The 15,871-nt window shown below is 50.7% G+C and overlaps 1 protein-coding gene across 4 annotated transcripts; it reads right to left on the bottom strand.

Annotated features, from left to right (window-relative positions):
* Positions 1–345: 345 nt before the first annotated feature.
* On the bottom strand, positions 346–15,703 carry CAPG (capping actin protein, gelsolin like). Of its 4 annotated transcripts, none has more exons than XM_047853072.1 (10): positions 15,586–15,703; positions 6,392–6,427; positions 6,042–6,214; positions 5,792–5,946; positions 5,418–5,585; positions 4,068–4,217; positions 3,656–3,748; positions 3,076–3,208; positions 1,080–1,168; positions 346–524 (listed from the first exon to the last, which is right to left on the bottom strand). In XM_047853072.1, exons 2-10 carry the CDS (start codon positions 6,412–6,414, stop codon positions 459–461), a joined length of 1,050 nt encoding a protein of 349 aa, XP_047709028.1. In that variant the 5' UTR covers positions 6,415–6,427; positions 15,586–15,703; the 3' UTR covers positions 346–458. The 4 variants fall into 4 exon arrangements, with proteins under 4 accessions (XP_047709028.1, XP_047709031.1, XP_047709030.1 ...); XM_047853075.1 differs by lacking the exon at positions 15,586–15,703 and adding an exon at positions 15,352–15,442; XM_047853074.1 differs by lacking the exon at positions 15,586–15,703 and adding an exon at positions 15,169–15,319.
* Positions 15,704–15,871: the final 168 nt, after the last annotated feature.

Genomic DNA, 15,871 nt, shown 5'->3' on the forward strand with positions numbered 1-15,871 from the left:
GCCTCTTGATCGGCAAGCGTGTCGTTTGGAAGCCACCTCACCATGGTTAATTACAGCAGCTGAGGAAAGACTGGCTTGAAGAGAAATGTATCCCTAGCCCGTTGCCACAACCTTGTCCCAGTGGGGAATGCGTGACTGAACTGAACCCCTGGCTGAAATCTATCCTGAGGCCTGGTGCTGGGCCGCTTCCCTACTGGGTTCACAGCACTACCTGCCCAGAGGGAATCCTGGCCCCTCTGCCTCAATCATGCAAAGTCAGTGGGGGGGTCGGTCCTCCTCTGCCCCAGTGTGTGGGTAAGCCCTGGTGGACGGGTGGGGAGTGAGAATTAGCTGTGAGCAGAGAGCTGGGGAGGCACTTGTCTCCTTTATTGAACATTCTCGGGGGCAACTCAGCACTGACCAGGCAGCCAGAGCAGGAGAAAGCAGGCAGGAGGCCGGGGGCAGGGAGACGCCCACTCTCATTTCCAGTCCTTGAAGAATTGCTTGAAGATGGGACTCTCGCGGCCCTGGGGCAGAATCTCCACCTGCAGGAAGAACAGGGGAGAAGGATAGCCCACGAGGTTCCACCCCAGCCTCCACCAGGCAAGGCCAAAGCCACGGATGAGGGTGCTGGGCCCCAGCCCTGAGTCCACATGGCTCTCCAGGCCAGGAATGCTTCTCCAGGTAAGCCAAGAGATGAGAAAGAAGATTATGGGGACATGAGCTGAGAAAACATCACCTCAAGAACTCGTGTGTGCAGTTTGATAGACGCACTAGTCACAGATGAGCCTTCGGAAAGACTCATGGAGTCCTACTGCTGGCGCAACAAGGGGTATACGGGCCAGGGACAATGGCCCAGAGGAGACACACAAGCTCTGCAAAGGCACACCCGCTCTCTGGGCTGCCAGGGAGGGGCTGCCCAGCATCCTCTTGCTTTTAAATGTTGAAGGATTAAGAGGGGCTTTCCCACTGGATGGTAGGGAGGCCAGACTGCTCCTGACTGTGCTCGAGGATTTCCTGCCCTCTTCCCCCGTCTCTGGGGCAAGAGGCCACGAGAAGAGTCCCAGGAGGGGGAGTTGGGGCACAAGGCGCCTCCTCACCTGAGTGTTGGGGGCATAGCGCATGCGAGAGATGAAGTCCTCCGCCACCTGGAGAGCTGCCTGCCGCTCCTTCTCGTTAGCTTTTCGCCCTGGATCAATAGGAAGGGGATTTTTTGTTTTTTAAGAGCAGGGATTCTCTCTAGTTCACATCCCATTTTCTCAAGGAAATTTAAGGGGAGGTCCATAGAACAGCCGGCCACTTTTTTTTTTTTTTTTAATTTTTTTTCAACGTTTATTTTTATTTTTGGGACAGAGAGAGACAGAGCATGAACGGGGGAGGGGCAGAGAGAGAGGGAGACACAGAATCGGAAACAGGCTCCAGGCTCTGAGCCATCAGCCCAGAGCCCGACGCGGGGCTCGAACTCACGGACCGCGAGATCGTGACCTGGCTGAAGTCGGACGCTTAACCGACTGCGCCACCCAGGCGCCCCATGCCGGCCACTTTTTAAATAAACGGACCAGGAGGGTTGCAAGACCCTGAGGAGGTCTTTGGAGCCATGAGGTCAACCTCTTGAGACTTTTCTCAACCCAGCAGCTCCAAGTGATATGAAAGCTGCTCTTTCCGCCTCCTCTAATCAAAACCTTCTGCTCGGACCGAGGGCCCACGGATATTCAGAGAGAGCGCTAGTGTTCCCGTGGCATGAGACCCTAAATCTAGAGCCCCGCCCCAGGACACCTCACCTCTGGAGCCTATCAACTGTACTGCTGACAAGTATCAACAAGTATCAAGCCTTTTGTGTAAAACTAAATAGGACAAAAGGGTGTGATTTATTAGTCTTCCTCCCACAATGCCAGATAGCCGACCTCAGCCTAATGGGTACGTAGGCCATTAGGTAGGCCACCAAAGACCTTATAAAAAGGAAGGGCATCCAGTTATCCATTTCTTCCTGTGGGCAGTTCCTTTAATGCAAGCTATATTCCAGCTTAAGGCAAAGTACTTCTCTTCTTGGCTCCCAGTGTTATTTGTTTGTTTTCTTCTCCGGTTTCTCTTTCCAGAATGGTTCGGTTCTTTGCTTGGGGTTAAATTCCCTTCCGTGGGTATCTGGGAACCTCTCATGCTTGGAACTGGTCCCATGGGAAAGGGACCCCGTGGCAGCCCCAGTGCACAATCTCCACCCATCCCCGCCCAACTCGTAGAAAGCCGCCATGCTGTCGGCCGCTCTGGCCCTTCCCCGAAGGGGAACACCTTATCATTCCTCATCTTCCTTGGATGACCTTATCCTTGGAACTATCCTTGGAACACCTTATCCTTCCTCATCTTCCTTCCTAGGGCCGGGGGTTTCTCTTGGCTTCGGTTGTCCCCACAAATATCTATTGAGCAAATGCTATTTAGTCACGACACTAGAGATGATATGGTTCCTGCTTTCGGGAAACGTATAATCTGGTCAGGGAGGTAAGACACACTCAAGAAAAGGCAAGCATGGAGAAGTAAAGAGGCCCCCAGGGTCACTCAGAGGCTCCAAGTTTTGTTTCAACATTTTCAGAGTTAAACCAAGTTGACAAGTTTACACACAACAGTGTTTCTATCCCCAGCCAATACAATCTCTTGGAAAAACAAGTTCTACTAGTTCATTTCCCAGTGCATAAAGTGGGATTTAATTTACCTAAAATCTCTCTGTCGCACCCCATGGGCAGAATGGCAAGATTGGGATCCCAGCAGCCGTCAAGGGCCTAGGAGTGTTCTAGAACAGTGGTCCTCAAAATGTGCTCCTGGACCAGCAGCAAGGCCTGGGAGCCGGTTAGATATCCAAACTCGGGGGGTGGAGGCGGGTAGCCATCTGTTTTAAGAGGCCTTCCAGTGATTCTAAAGCATGCTTGAGTTTCAGAACCATTGCCTGGAATTTAGGGGGGCCGAGAACAGCACAGAGAAAGCCCTCAGGGCCTCCCTGGGGCTGGTTTTGAAAGCAGTCAGGCAGGCCGAGCCCTCCGACAGGAAGCGTGCCCAGCTCAGAGCAGCTGCGGCGGTGTTGGGCTAGCAGGGAGAAGCCACACGTACCCTTCCAAATGTAGATCTTGCCACAGAGCCCATTGTCCAGCACGAAGCAGTCATCAGACAGCAGCAGCTCGAGGGCAAAGGGACTGGAGTCGGCCACCTTGGTCAGGTTCATCTGTCCAGTGGCGTCGGAGACCTGGGGGAGGATGGGCAGTGCCAGATCCCACCCCCTGCTCCCAACACACAGCCCTAAGCTCCACCCCTGCACCATGGCCCCAGCCTGAGGACTGGGGGCAGAGAGCACTGACGGGCAAATCGTAGGCACCCCACCCCTCACATCACCCTCAATCACTGTAGCACCAAGGCCCCGCCTCCACTTAGGTGGATTCCAAATTACAAATGAATGCAAAGAATCCGAAAAAGTAAAGCTCAGCATCGGCTTCACACCTCCTTCTCCAACAATGGGCCAAAAGGGAAGTGGCTTTTATCTCCTCAGGAGGGCCGGACATCTGTCCATTTCCCATCCTCACCTCACACCAAGCCCTGAATAAACCACCGTGCTGCCCGGCTCAACGTTCCCAGGGCTTTCTCTTCTCCCTTCAGCAGCCCCTGCCTGGGCACAGCACAGGCCCACAGTGCCCACCTTATACAGAGCCGCGGCCTGGGCGTTTGTCCGGTCAGCTGTCAGGTCTTCCTCAGGGTTCCCCTCCTTCAGAGCAGGCTTGGGGCCCAGGACCTACAGGGGCCATGGCAGGCCAGGTTTCCAGGGATTCCTGGGCACCTGCCCCAAACCTTCCCAACCCATCATGCCCAAAGCCACCACCTCTGGCAGGGGACTAATTGCATCCTGCACAAGAGCACCCGGCAGAGGTGAGTGAGGCCACTGGTCCATCCACCCAGAGGGATACTTTACTCTGAGTCACACGAGGGCACCCAGTGAGCTAGCCACAGCCCTAAGCAGTACCCCAGACCGCCCACTCCTACCCCTGCCATCCTCTACTGACCACCCTCCTCACCCCAGCTTCTCCCGGCTGCCCACCCTAATGTCCCCCGACCTGGATCATCTCAGCAGGCTCTTCCCCATCAGTGACAATCTCCACCTGGGCCTTGCCCTGTCGCTCACTGTCCCTGATGGCCAGGGCCAGGTCTCGTGCCTTATTGCGCTCCAGGATGTTGGATTTTCCGCCACACCAGGCGAAGATGTTCTGGAGGGAAGTACAGAGGCTCAGCTGCTTGCATCCATCCTGTTGACTGGATGGGGGGGGGGGGGGGGGCGCTGGGTGGGGGGAGTGGTTCCTGATGAACTGCCCCCTGAAGCGACACTCTTGACAAGAGTAATTCTCCGCCCAGCCCCCATCTCCTTCCTGATTTATGTTTCTCCACATTGCTTATCCGCATATACTTAAAGGTCTTTATCTTGTTTGTAATCTAGCTCCCCTGGCTAGAAAGTAAGCTTCATTAGGGCATGGGTGTTTTGTTTTGTTTTGCTTTGCTTTGTTCACTGCTGCATGCCCAGGACTAAAACAGAGACTGGCATGTATTTAGGCAGAAAATAAGTATTGAATGAACGAATGAATGAATGAGTGAATGGGTCAATGCCATCTTTGAGCCCAGTGTCTCACACTGCTACCTGCACCCTGCTGAGCTGGTCCCCTCCCTCTAGCTCACTGCTGCCGACACTCCTAACCGCTTCTGGGTTGGCTTCCTGCCTCAAACCTTCAGCACAAGATGTGGTCCAGACTCCTCAGACAGTCTCCTGACCTATGTCTCAGGCAACTTAACAATTTTTGCTCCCATTGCTCCTGTCCCCACTCAGGGTCCCAGTCAAGCTAGACCCTTCCCTGCTGTCAGCATGCCTGCACCTTCCCCCAGCTCAATGCCTCAGCCTCAGCTCACCTGTCTTTTCACCTCAAAAGGTATTTCCCCTTCCGTAAAGGTCTAGTCAAATGGCACCTTCCTGGGATAAGGGCTTCAGCTCAAGCTAGAGGGATGTCTCCCTGCCCCAAACTCCCTCAGCACATGCCCCTGCCTCTCTTAGAGCCCTCATCACATCCTACCATACATTACAGCAAGTGACAAGCCTGTCTCGGCAGCCTCCCAAGGGCAGACAATTTGTAGTCCCCACGCTGGCTCAGGGTGGGCATCACAGACTCACTGAGTGAACAACATTAACGAATGGTGGGGCTGGCAGCTAACTCAGAACTACAAAGGCTCCACGAGAAGAAGAGAGTAGCTTCCAGTGTTAGACACTATGGCTGGATGGCAGAGGGAAGTTTCTGCCCTTTGGAATATAAGATGTTTGCTAATGGCCAGAGCGGCTGCTCCCCTTTTCCCCGGCCTCCTGGTCCCTGCCCCCTTATGACACGGGTGCCGATACAGCCCTCAGCCCCGCCCCGCCTGCCCACCTGGCCCAAGTCCAGGATGAAGCAGTCCCCGGTGTTGAAGCTGTCCCAGCTCAGCAGCCGCTCGGTGGCACGGATGTTCTTCTTCCCCTTCACCTGGTACAGTTTCTTGATGGCAGCTGGAGTGGCCCCCGGAGAGGTCTTGTGAAACGCTGACTCCACTCCACCTTCCTGCAGCCCAGATGGGACGACCTGAGAGCACTGACAGGAGGCCCACAGCCCGCCGCACCCACTCCCGGCAGGAGATGGGCAGATAGGTGGGGGAGGACCCAGGCCGGAGGGCACCTGGGCCTTTTTTGCAGGGTGAGAACCGGCTGGAAGGAGGAGGGGCTCTGAGAGGAGCCACAGGGTAAGGGTGCTGGGAGGCGGGCTCTGACCTGGTACTTGAGGCCACGCGGGAAGTAGCTCATGAAGAGGTCGGACTCGTTGCCCTGCACCTCTCGGTGCTGCACGGGTCGCTCCCCGAGCAGGGTGTTGAGATGCACGGCTAGCACGGCACAGGCCCCCTGCTCATCCCGGGATGACTGCTGGCCTGGGGTGGGTGGGAAGTGGCAGAGCCAGGCACATGAGACCCATGCCCAACTCCGGGCCAGGCCACACCCCCAACTCGTCCCCCAGCTCCCTTACCTATCCACAGGTGCAGGTGGGAGAGCTCCTCCGGGCCGTTGTGCAGCACTAGGTAGGAGTCCCCCGAGAAGAAGATGCCCTGATTCTCACGTGCCACCGGCACTGGCTTCAGCTTCTCCACCCGCCATACGTGCAGGCCAGGATCCTGCACCGAGGCTGGGAACGGAGAGCCACTGCAGGAGGGAAGAGGGTTGGCAGTGCTGGCCAGGGCCCATGAGGAGTGGACCCAAGCAGAGAGAGCTGGGCAGACCTGGGTGGGCCAAGGGGCTGTGGTGTGGGGGTGAGGGGAGCTGTGAGGAGCCCTTGGGGGCGAAGCAGGGGAGTGATGAGAGGGGAGGGGCACAGCCTACCTCTGGGGGAGGTGCGTATACATGCTGTTTCCGGTTCTGAAAAGACAGAAGAAGCCATTATGATTACAAATGTTATGACAACCACCGTTCACATTGGTCTGGGGGGGGGGGGGGGCATTCCAGGTGTCACATACAATCATATACATTAACTACTTCATCTCCAATAGCACAAGAGGAGATTACCCTGGCTCCATTATGCAGGCAAAGAAACTGAGGCTTAGAAAGTCTGAAGTTCAAAGTCACAAAGCTTATGAATGGCTAATGAAAACTAGGTCTCTGGGGCACCCGGGTGGCTCAGTCAGTTGAGCATCTGACTCTTGATTTCAGCTCAGGTCAAGATCCCAAGGTCACGGGATCGAGCCCTGAGTCGAGCTCTGCATGGAGCGTGGAGCCTGCTTGGGATTCTGTCTCTCTCTCTCTCTCTCTTCCTCTGCCCTGCTCCCCTGCTCACGCACTCACACTCTCTTTCTCTCTGTCTTTAAAAAACGAAAACAAAAAACTAGGTCTCTGACTCCTGGGCCAACTGGCCAGTGTCTTCCCCTTGCTATGACCTCTCAGCCATGCCTCTCTTCTGCTTCCAGCCCCTAACTCTGGGTGTTGCATGAGGTGACATACGGCTCTCTAAGCAATAACCGCTTATATTAGAAAAGTCTAAAATCAATAACTTAAGTTATAGAAACACCATAGAAACACCAAAGAAGGAAAAGCAAATTAAACACAAAATAATCAGAAGACAGTAAGTAATAAAAGTAAGAGCAGAAATTAATAGAAATAAAAAAGAGAGAAAGTCAATGAAGCTGGTTTTTGGGAAAAAAATCAATAATATTGATCAACCTTTAGACAAATTAGGAAGATGACACAAATTTACAATTTGTAAATAAGAGAGGTAACTCACTGCAGATTCTACAAATATTAAAAGGATAAAGAGAATATTACAAAAACTTATGCCAATATATTCAACAACATACATGAAATGGGCAAATTCCTTAAAGGATACAAATTATGAAAGTTCACTCATGAAAAAATAGATGACCTGAATAGTTCTAATATATATTAAAGAAGTTGCATTTGTACTCAAGCCACCTGTCCCCACACCCCCCAATTCCAGTCCTGGTACATTCTACCAAAAATTTAATGAAGACATAATACCAATTCTACACAAACTTTTGCAGAAAATAGGAGAGAATACTTCCCAGTTCATCCTATGCCACCAACATTAACCTGATATAACAAACCAGATAAATATGTTATAAAAGAAAAGACTAGACCAATGTCCTTCATGAACATAGACATAAAAAATACTAACAAAATACGGGGCACCTGGGTGGCTCAGTCGGTTGAGCAGCCAACTTCAGCTCAGGTCATGATCTCACCATTTGTAAGTTCAAGCCCCACGTTGGGCTCTGTGCTGACAGCTCAGAGCCTGGATCCTGCTTGGGATTCTTTCTCCTGCTCTCTCTGCCCCTCCCCCACTCACGCTCTGTCTCTCAATACTGAATAAAAGTTAAAAAAAATTTTTTTTCAAATATATTAACAAAATTTTAGCATATGGGGGCACCTGGGTGGCTCAGTCTGCTTAGCAGACAACTTCGGCCCAGGTCATGATCTCAAGGTTTGTGAGTTTGGGCCCCACATCAGGCTCTGTGCTAACAGCTCAGAGCTTTGAGGCTGCTTCAGATTCTGTGTCTCCCTCTCTCTCTGCCCCTCCCCCACTCTCTCTCTCTCTTTCTCTCTCTCTCTCTGAAAAATAAACATTAAAAAATTTTACAAAAAAATTTTTAGCATATGCAAATCGATAATATATAAAAAGTATGAGTCACCATGATTAAATGGGGTTTATCCCCAGAATGCAAAGTTGGCTTAACATCTGAAAATCAACGGTGCCTGAGTGGCTCAGTCAGTTAAGCATCCAACCTTGGCTGGGGTCATGATCTCCTGGTTCAACAGTGCGAGCTGCACCCCCCCCACCCCCATCACCCCCATCAGGCTCTGCACTGGTGCTGAGCCTGCTTGGGATTCTCTCCCTTCCTCTCTCTCTCCCTTTTCCCCACATTCTCTCTCTCTCTCAAAATAAATAATACATAAACTTAAAAAAAGTTTTGTTTAAAAGTTTAAAAAATAAAAAATAATAAAATTAAATACAATTTTTAAAAATCTGAAAAATATAATTCACCTTATTAATTATATATATATGAAAAAAAACTCTCTAAAAACCTGATATACAAAGGAAGCCATTTTAGATTTCTCTCTTTTTTTAATGTCTATTTGTTTATTTTGAAAGAGAGAAAGAAGGCAAGCAGGGGAGGGTCAGAGAGAGGGAGAGAGAGAATCCCAAGCAGGCTCTACACTCAGCACAGAGCCAGCCACAGGGCTCGAACCCATGAAACCATGAAATCATGACCTGAGCCAAAAACAAGTCAGATACTTACTTAACTGACTCAGCCACCCGGTGAGCCCCAGAACCATGAGTTTTAATGTTAAGGAATGCAGGAAGTAGGAGAATTGATCGATATCATAAGGGCAAGATGGCTTCCTTTATTTTTTTTTTATTTTTTAATGTTTATTTTTGAGAGAGAGAGAGAGAGAGAGAGAGAGAGAGAGACAGAGTGTCAGCAGGAGAGGGGCAGAGAGAGAGGGAGACACAGAATCTGAAGCAGGCTCCAGGCTCTGAGCTGTCAGCACAGAGCCGGACACAGGGCTCAAACCCACAGACCACAAGATCATGACCTGAGCTAAAGTCAGACGCCTAAACAGCTGAGCCACCCAGGTGCCCCAAGATGGTTTCCTTTAGGCTACTCATTTATAAGGCAGGTGTACAGTGTATGGGTGAGCCATAAATCAGACCTTTGGGTTTTGTTTTGGTTTTTTGTTTACTTTTCTTTTTTAATTTCAAATTTCTATTTAAATGCTAGTTAGTTACCATATGGTAAAATTGACTTCAGGAGTAGAATTTAGTGATTCATTACTTACAAAGAACACCCAATGCTCATCACAAGTACCCTCCTTAATACCCATCACCCATTTATACCATCCCTCTGCCCCACCTCCCCTCCAGCAACCCTGAGTTTGTTCTCTATAGTTAAGAGTCTCTTACGGTTTGCTGCTCTCCCTCTCTCTCTTCCCCTTCCCCTATGTTCATCTGTTTTGTTTATTAAATTTCACATATGAGTGAAATCATACAATATTTGTCTTTCTCTGACTTATTTCACTTACAGGTTTTTGGTTTAAACAAAGTTTACGTACAGTCATGCTGACTTAGAAAGAAATCTGGGGGCATCTGGGTGGCTGAGTCGGTCACTCAACCGGCTGACTCACTCGGGATTCTGTGTCTCCCTCTCTCTCTGACCCTCCCCCACTCACTGTCTCTGTCTCTCCCAAAATAAACTTAAAAAAAGTAATTATCTGAAAAAAACCTCATGGTTCCTGCCTATATGTTAATCTCTAATCTCTTGAGCTTTTGCAAGATATAGAAAAGTATATAATCCTGTAAAAACTGTTCATTCTCTGGAGCACTTTCTTCCCTGTGAAGAGTATCTCCAGGGTAGCTGTCCAGCTGTCCTAACTTGAGCTGAAATAAAACTCTCTTTCTTTCTTTTAGAGATTCTAAAAGGTTTGTTCATTTTGTATTGACAATATGTACATGTATATATGTATGTATATGTATATACATATGTATGTATATATATGTATGTTGCATTGACAATATATACGTGTGTGTGCATGTATATAACCATCTCAATAGATTCAGAAAAAGCATTTACTAAAATTTGACATCAATTCCTGACTAAAAAACCAAAACCGGGGCACCTGGGTGGCTCAGTCAGTTAAGCCTCCAACTTCAGCTCAAGTCATGATCTCACAGTTTGTGAGTTTGAGCCCCGCGTTGGGGTCTGTGCTGACAGCTCAGAGCCTGGAGCCTGCTTCGGATTCTGTGTCTCCTTCTCTCTCTCTCCCCCTCCTCAACTCGTGCTCTGTCTCTCTCTCTCTCTCTCTCTCTCTCTCTCTCTCAGAAGTAAATAAACATTTAAAAAAAATTTTTTAAAAAGCTGTTGGAAGCAGTACAAAGGCCAAAAACATATTTAAAAAACAAAACAAAACAAAACAAAAAAACTTTCACCAAACTAGGAATAAAAAGGAACTTCCTCAACCTGATAAAAGGCACCTACCAAAAACAAACACAGAAACACAAAATCTTTCTAGAGTTAACACTTAGTTCCTTCCCTAATTCTCAACTCTCCCTGGGGAATCCCACCCATTCCCAGGCATCAACTCTCACTTCTGTATGCCCAGCTTCCCCTCAAATGCTTCTCTGCAAGGGCCAAGTGCAGGCCATGCCAAGATGGGCCACTTTGGTATGAACATTATTTTTGAGTTAAAAGCAACCAAAACCCAACCAATTCAGGAAAAGTGGTTTATCGCTTCCTTATCTGCCTGCTTACACCAGGAAGAGAGCCTTTAACAGATTTTTCTTGACCTAAGAAACTTACCTACATCATAGGGTGACCTTGGTTTTCCAAGCATCTCCTTTCACCTTCCTGCTAATGGTCTTTCTCCCCTTTGTATCCTTAAACTCTACGCCTCTCCTTAGTTCCTCAGTCTTGTTGCTCCCCTGTGTTTGGAATTTCCATGTCTGTGTGGATTCCCCATATGTACACTATTAAATTTGATTTTCTCCTGTTAATCTGTCTCATGTCAATATGATTCTAAGTCCAGCTAGAAGGACCTTGAGGGGCAGAGGAAATTTTTCTTCCCCAACCCCTAAACATCATGTTTCTTCTATAGGTTCAATGAGAGCAACCTTTTTTTGGACAGCTTACCCAGGAAAAAAGAATGGTAAAGGCAAACACTTAAAAAATATTTTTTTTTTAATTCGGCAAATGCAGTAACTTCAGCTCCACTCACTATCTCTTTCCTATATTCCCATTACTACAGAGTTTCTTTTTCTTTTTTTTTTTTTTTTTTTTTTTTTTTGGCTTAAAATGCACAGCCCACGGGGCACCTGGGTGGCTCAGTCGGTTGAGCGTCCGACTTCGGCTCAGGTCATGATCTCGCGGTCCGTGAGTTCGAGCCCCGCATGGGGCTCTGTGCTGACGGCTCAGAGCCTGGAGCCTGCTTCGGATTCTGTGTCTCCCTCTCTCTCTGCCCCTCCCCCGCTCATGCTCTGTCTCTCTCTGTCAAAAATAAATAAAACATTAAAAAAAAATTAAAATGCACAGCCCACATTACCAACCACTGCAACACAATTCACACTGTGCACGTGAACAGCACTTTTGTAAGGTGAGCCTCTGTGACACAGGGTAAGGGCCTGGGGGATTTCAAGGAGGAGGCAAACTGGCACCATAGGGAGATTCTTAGGGCCCAAGGAAGTGGGAAGAGCCAAGAGCCCTCTTTAGAGGGGGTTGAGTCTGAGTGGAAAACAGATCAGAAACAGGAGCAGTGGTAATGGATGTAAGATGCCAGGTGAATCATGACTTCTTTTCCATTCCTAACTAACAACATTGCTGGAGGCATTTTTTCAGAACCACACTTTCCCAAAGCAGAAGGCAGTGAGCGGGTAGGTAGTTTGGGGGAAGGAACCCTTAATGTTTCTCCATTCACAGGTCACATGCCATGCCCACATCCCCTACAGCAGGCTGCTCAGCCTGTGACTCAGGTCCGAAGCAGGGGAAGCGGCTGCCCTACCCCCCAGGCACCACGCCCCAGCCAGTGGAGACAGCTGGGGAACAGAGATGGTGTGACAGACAAGACAAGAGGGTCAACTGTTAGCTTTACTATTTTTCCTTCTGTGCTATCGATCTGAGAGCTCGGGCCATAACTCAAAAGCAGGTAGCCCATGGGCGGGACTACAGGCCTCCCAGAGCCACTGCAGGGTTTTGACGAAAGGGGCTTGGCCGCCTGCTTCTTCATCACCCTGGCAGCCTGTTCAAGTTACCCTGGGATCCTATAAAAACACAGATGCTTCAGTTCCAGGCCTGGAGATTTTGATTCCACAGGTGTGGAGAGGGGCGTGTGCATCTGCATTTTGAACATATGTTCCAGGTGATTCTGTGCTGCCAGTTAACTGTCCAGAAAGGCATCTCACCCCTGCCCGTATGTTAGAATCATCAAGCTCAAAAAAATCCCAATGTCTGGGCCACACAGCAGACAAGTTAAAATCAGACTCTCTGGGATGCAGCCTGGACATCGTGTTTGAGAAGTCCCAGGTGACTCACTCAGGGCTGAAACTCCTGCTGTCCCATCGGATCCCTGCCCCCCCTGGCTCCCGGCTCTCCCAGGTAAGGGCCCCCTGACACGAGGCCTTCTCACTCCTCTCCCTTCCAGCCGCTCTGCCCAAGGCCACAGCTCCTTGAGCTTTCTCAGTAGCACATCCACCCCTCGTCCATCAACGCCACACCACCCTCCAGGCCCGTACCAAACCCCAGCTGTCCAAGGAGCCTTCCAGGACATTCGGTAGCCTCAGCCTTCTGGGACTTCTCCCAGCAGCCCCCTCACTCAGGAGCGTGTACTTCAGTCTCTGTTTGCAGGTGTCTTATAGCTTCACGCCTCAGCCAGAGCAGCAGACTTGCCTGACCCTCCTGCATTCCTCAAGTGGCCCACGACAGGGTCTATTCAATTCCACACAAAGTCTACCCTGGGAACATGGCACTGGGCAGAATGAGGGTGGTGAGGATGGTAGGGGCACAGAAATGAGGAAGAACCATCCGTGTCTCATGGTCTAACTGGAGGGGGCAGGCAAGGAGGGAGCCGTCACACCCAGCGGGGCCACAGACAAACTTTCTCTAGGTGGAGAATGTCACAGAATCACAGATGTCAGCATCAGAAGGAGCCTAAATGCTCTGCATCTGCCTCCCAACACATGCCCATAGACACACAGTGCAAGAATCCCTTCTATGGTATCCCTCACCATCCTCCTCTTGAACACTTCTGGTGATGGGGAACTCCCCACCTCACAAGGCAGCCTCCTCCATATATACCTTTTAGGTTAAAACCTTTGCTTCCTCCCACTTTGCCATAGTGCACTAAGTTATGGATCTGCCAGCCTCCCCCACTAGACTATAAAGGCCTTTTAGGCAGAGACGGTATTTTGCCTCTCTAGCTGGAAGCTGAAGGGGAGTAAAATATACCACCCCAAAATAAGCCTCTTTGGCCTGATGATTATATTTTAAACTGGCTAGTTTTCTTTCTTTCTTTCTTTTTCTTTTAAAATGACTATTTTTAAGAAGCTGCAGATACAGGTGAAGTTCTGAAAACCAAGTAGAAGTTGCCCTATGTAGGAGATGTTTACATTTATAAGGAAATCTCCATAGGCGAGGGTATCTCCCCACTAGATCAGTAAGGGAGACCCTGGTGGCCAGCCCTCACTGGCCTAAGAGGGTCCCAGCCAACAAGTCCCAGGGGCCGACTTTCCCTCACCCACCTCGCCACTTTCACCTTTCCGCAGCTCTCCTTCCTCCCGCTTCTGCTTTTCAGGCTCCAGTGCCTCCCTGCCCGCCCCACCCAGCTTCTCACTTATCAAAGGAGAAAGCAGCCATGTAAACCTGCATAACAGTCTTGCCCTTGTTTACCACGCCCTTCCCGGTAACCTCCCGGTAACCTCCCGTAACAGACCCCAGCATCTCTTGTCTTTAGCAGAGATGGTTATTTAAGGTGATGGCTTCATTTCAGGGAGTTTTCCTGGGTCTCTCCCAAGTATTCAAGAGGTATATACATTATTAAACTTTTGGTTTTCTCCTATTAATCTGTCTTATATCAATTCAATAGACTGGCCAAACTCCTTAGACGGGAAGAAGGGAAAACTTTCCCACCGCTGCAAGCCCCACCCTGTGCTGGCACCCTGCAGGCGCTCGGAGGGTGCGGCAGAGGCACAGGACCTGTGGGGGCTCACTCGAGCAGCTGGAGCCAGAGAGAGAGAAAGAGAGAGAGAGAGAGATTTCACAGGCTGGGACAGGCTGCAGCCCCGGAGGCAGAAAGCAGAGGCTGGGGAATCCAGTGAGACTGTCAAGGGGCCAGGGGTTGGGCAGGATGCACATGGAGCATCCACAACCCGGACTTAGGAAGGGACTTGCCTTTGAGGACACCCTGGGGGACCTGCGGGGGCTAGGTGTCACCATCATGCGTACTTTTAAGGCAATGCTTGACAACTGTCAGAGCGACAGCAGTCCTCCGGTGCTCTCTCTGCCCTCCTCAGACGCTGACTCTGTTGATCGCTACAGGTCCCTTCACCTCACAGTCCATTTGCCCCTAGTTATAAAATGAAACAGCCCCTACCTCTCTCCCCAAGAGAGGGTAGAAGGGTGAGTGTCAACTCTAGAAACGGCAACAAGTCTTTCCAGCCTGGGATGGGGGCATTCAGGAAAGGAGCTGGGTCCAGAGGCCTCGCCTGGGGACTCCTTGGCCAGTACTCTTTCCCCTGACACCAAGTGGGATCCCTCCTCCACCTTCCCCTCCCTTCTTCTCCCCTTCCCCTACCCCAGGCCAAGGACCAGACCCCAGCAGAAGTCTTGCTGAATTTGCAAAACAGTGCGCTGTGCTACAGTTTGAATTCCTGCTGGGAAGGAAGTCCTGCTCTCCCCCTCCCCCCACCACTGCAGTCCACCAGTCTACGGTCGGGCCAGCCCCGTCTTAGGGACAGGCATCCTCAAATCTGGCAGGAGGTCAGGCACCACCTCTCCCACCAGCCCGGACATGCCTGACCCTGGAGTTGTTTGCCTGTAACCCGAGCCCAACCCACCTTCCTCCGGGGCAGCCATGGGGCTCCAGACAGACAATACATGTACCTGGAGCCTGGCACAAAGCTGCCAGGAAAGCGGGCTGGGGGACCAGAAGTCCTGGACAAAGCGGCTTCCAGAAATGCGAGTCTCTGTTTCCAGACCCTGGCGGCCAGCCCTCACCCCTCTAAGAGGGTCCCAGCCAGCAAGTCCCAGGGGCCCTCTCTCCCTCAGCCACCTTGCCACTTTCACCTTTCCGCAGCTCTCCTTCCTCCCTCTTCTGCTTTTCAGGCTCTTCTGCCTCCCTCCCCGCCTCACCCAGCTTCTCACTTCACGAGGTCCCCTCCCTGGCTGCCCCGCCCACATGCTCCCCGCCCCCCCCCTTCTGCCCCCACCCTGCAGACCCTTGTCCCCTCCCTCGCGGGGGACAGTGCCGAGGGGCTGGCCTCTCTGCACGGAGAGCCCCGGGAAAACTACCACACTCACCAGCCTCCGGCGTTCGTGTCTGCCTGCCCCCGGCCTCTGTGGGTTAGTCACATTTCCTGGGTGGGGTCACTGCCTCTGCAGGACTTTTTCCTCCTCCCCCAGACTTGTCTTTCTCCTTGCCCAGAAAGCATCCATTTGATTTGGTTGGGTTTTTTTTAAGCACACTAATGAGGGAGTGTCTGGGGTCTAGGAAACATTCTTTGCTGTGTCCTGCAGGCCAAATACCTCTCGGGTCTACCTTGGGTCGTTCTTCTTGTTCACCAGATGTTTACTGACACAGTCTGGG

The sequence above is a fragment of the Prionailurus viverrinus genome, chromosome A3 (assembly GCF_022837055.1).
Source record: "Prionailurus viverrinus isolate Anna chromosome A3, UM_Priviv_1.0, whole genome shotgun sequence".
Lineage (NCBI taxonomy): Eukaryota > Metazoa > Chordata > Mammalia > Carnivora > Felidae > Prionailurus > Prionailurus viverrinus.

Excerpts from the sequence above, each read along its gene's own strand:
- CAPG (XM_047853072.1), bottom strand. The coding sequence starts at position 6,414 with ATGTATACGCACCTCCCCCAGAG. Across the intron at positions 5,586-5,791 it reads CGCGTGGCCTCAAGTACCAG|GAAGGTGGAGTGGAGTCAGC; the intron begins GTCAGAGCCCGC and ends TCTGGGCTGCAG. Across the intron at positions 3,209-3,655 it reads AGGCCGCGGCTCTGTATAAG|GTCTCCGACGCCACTGGACA; the intron begins GTGGGCACTGTG and ends ATCCTCCCCCAG.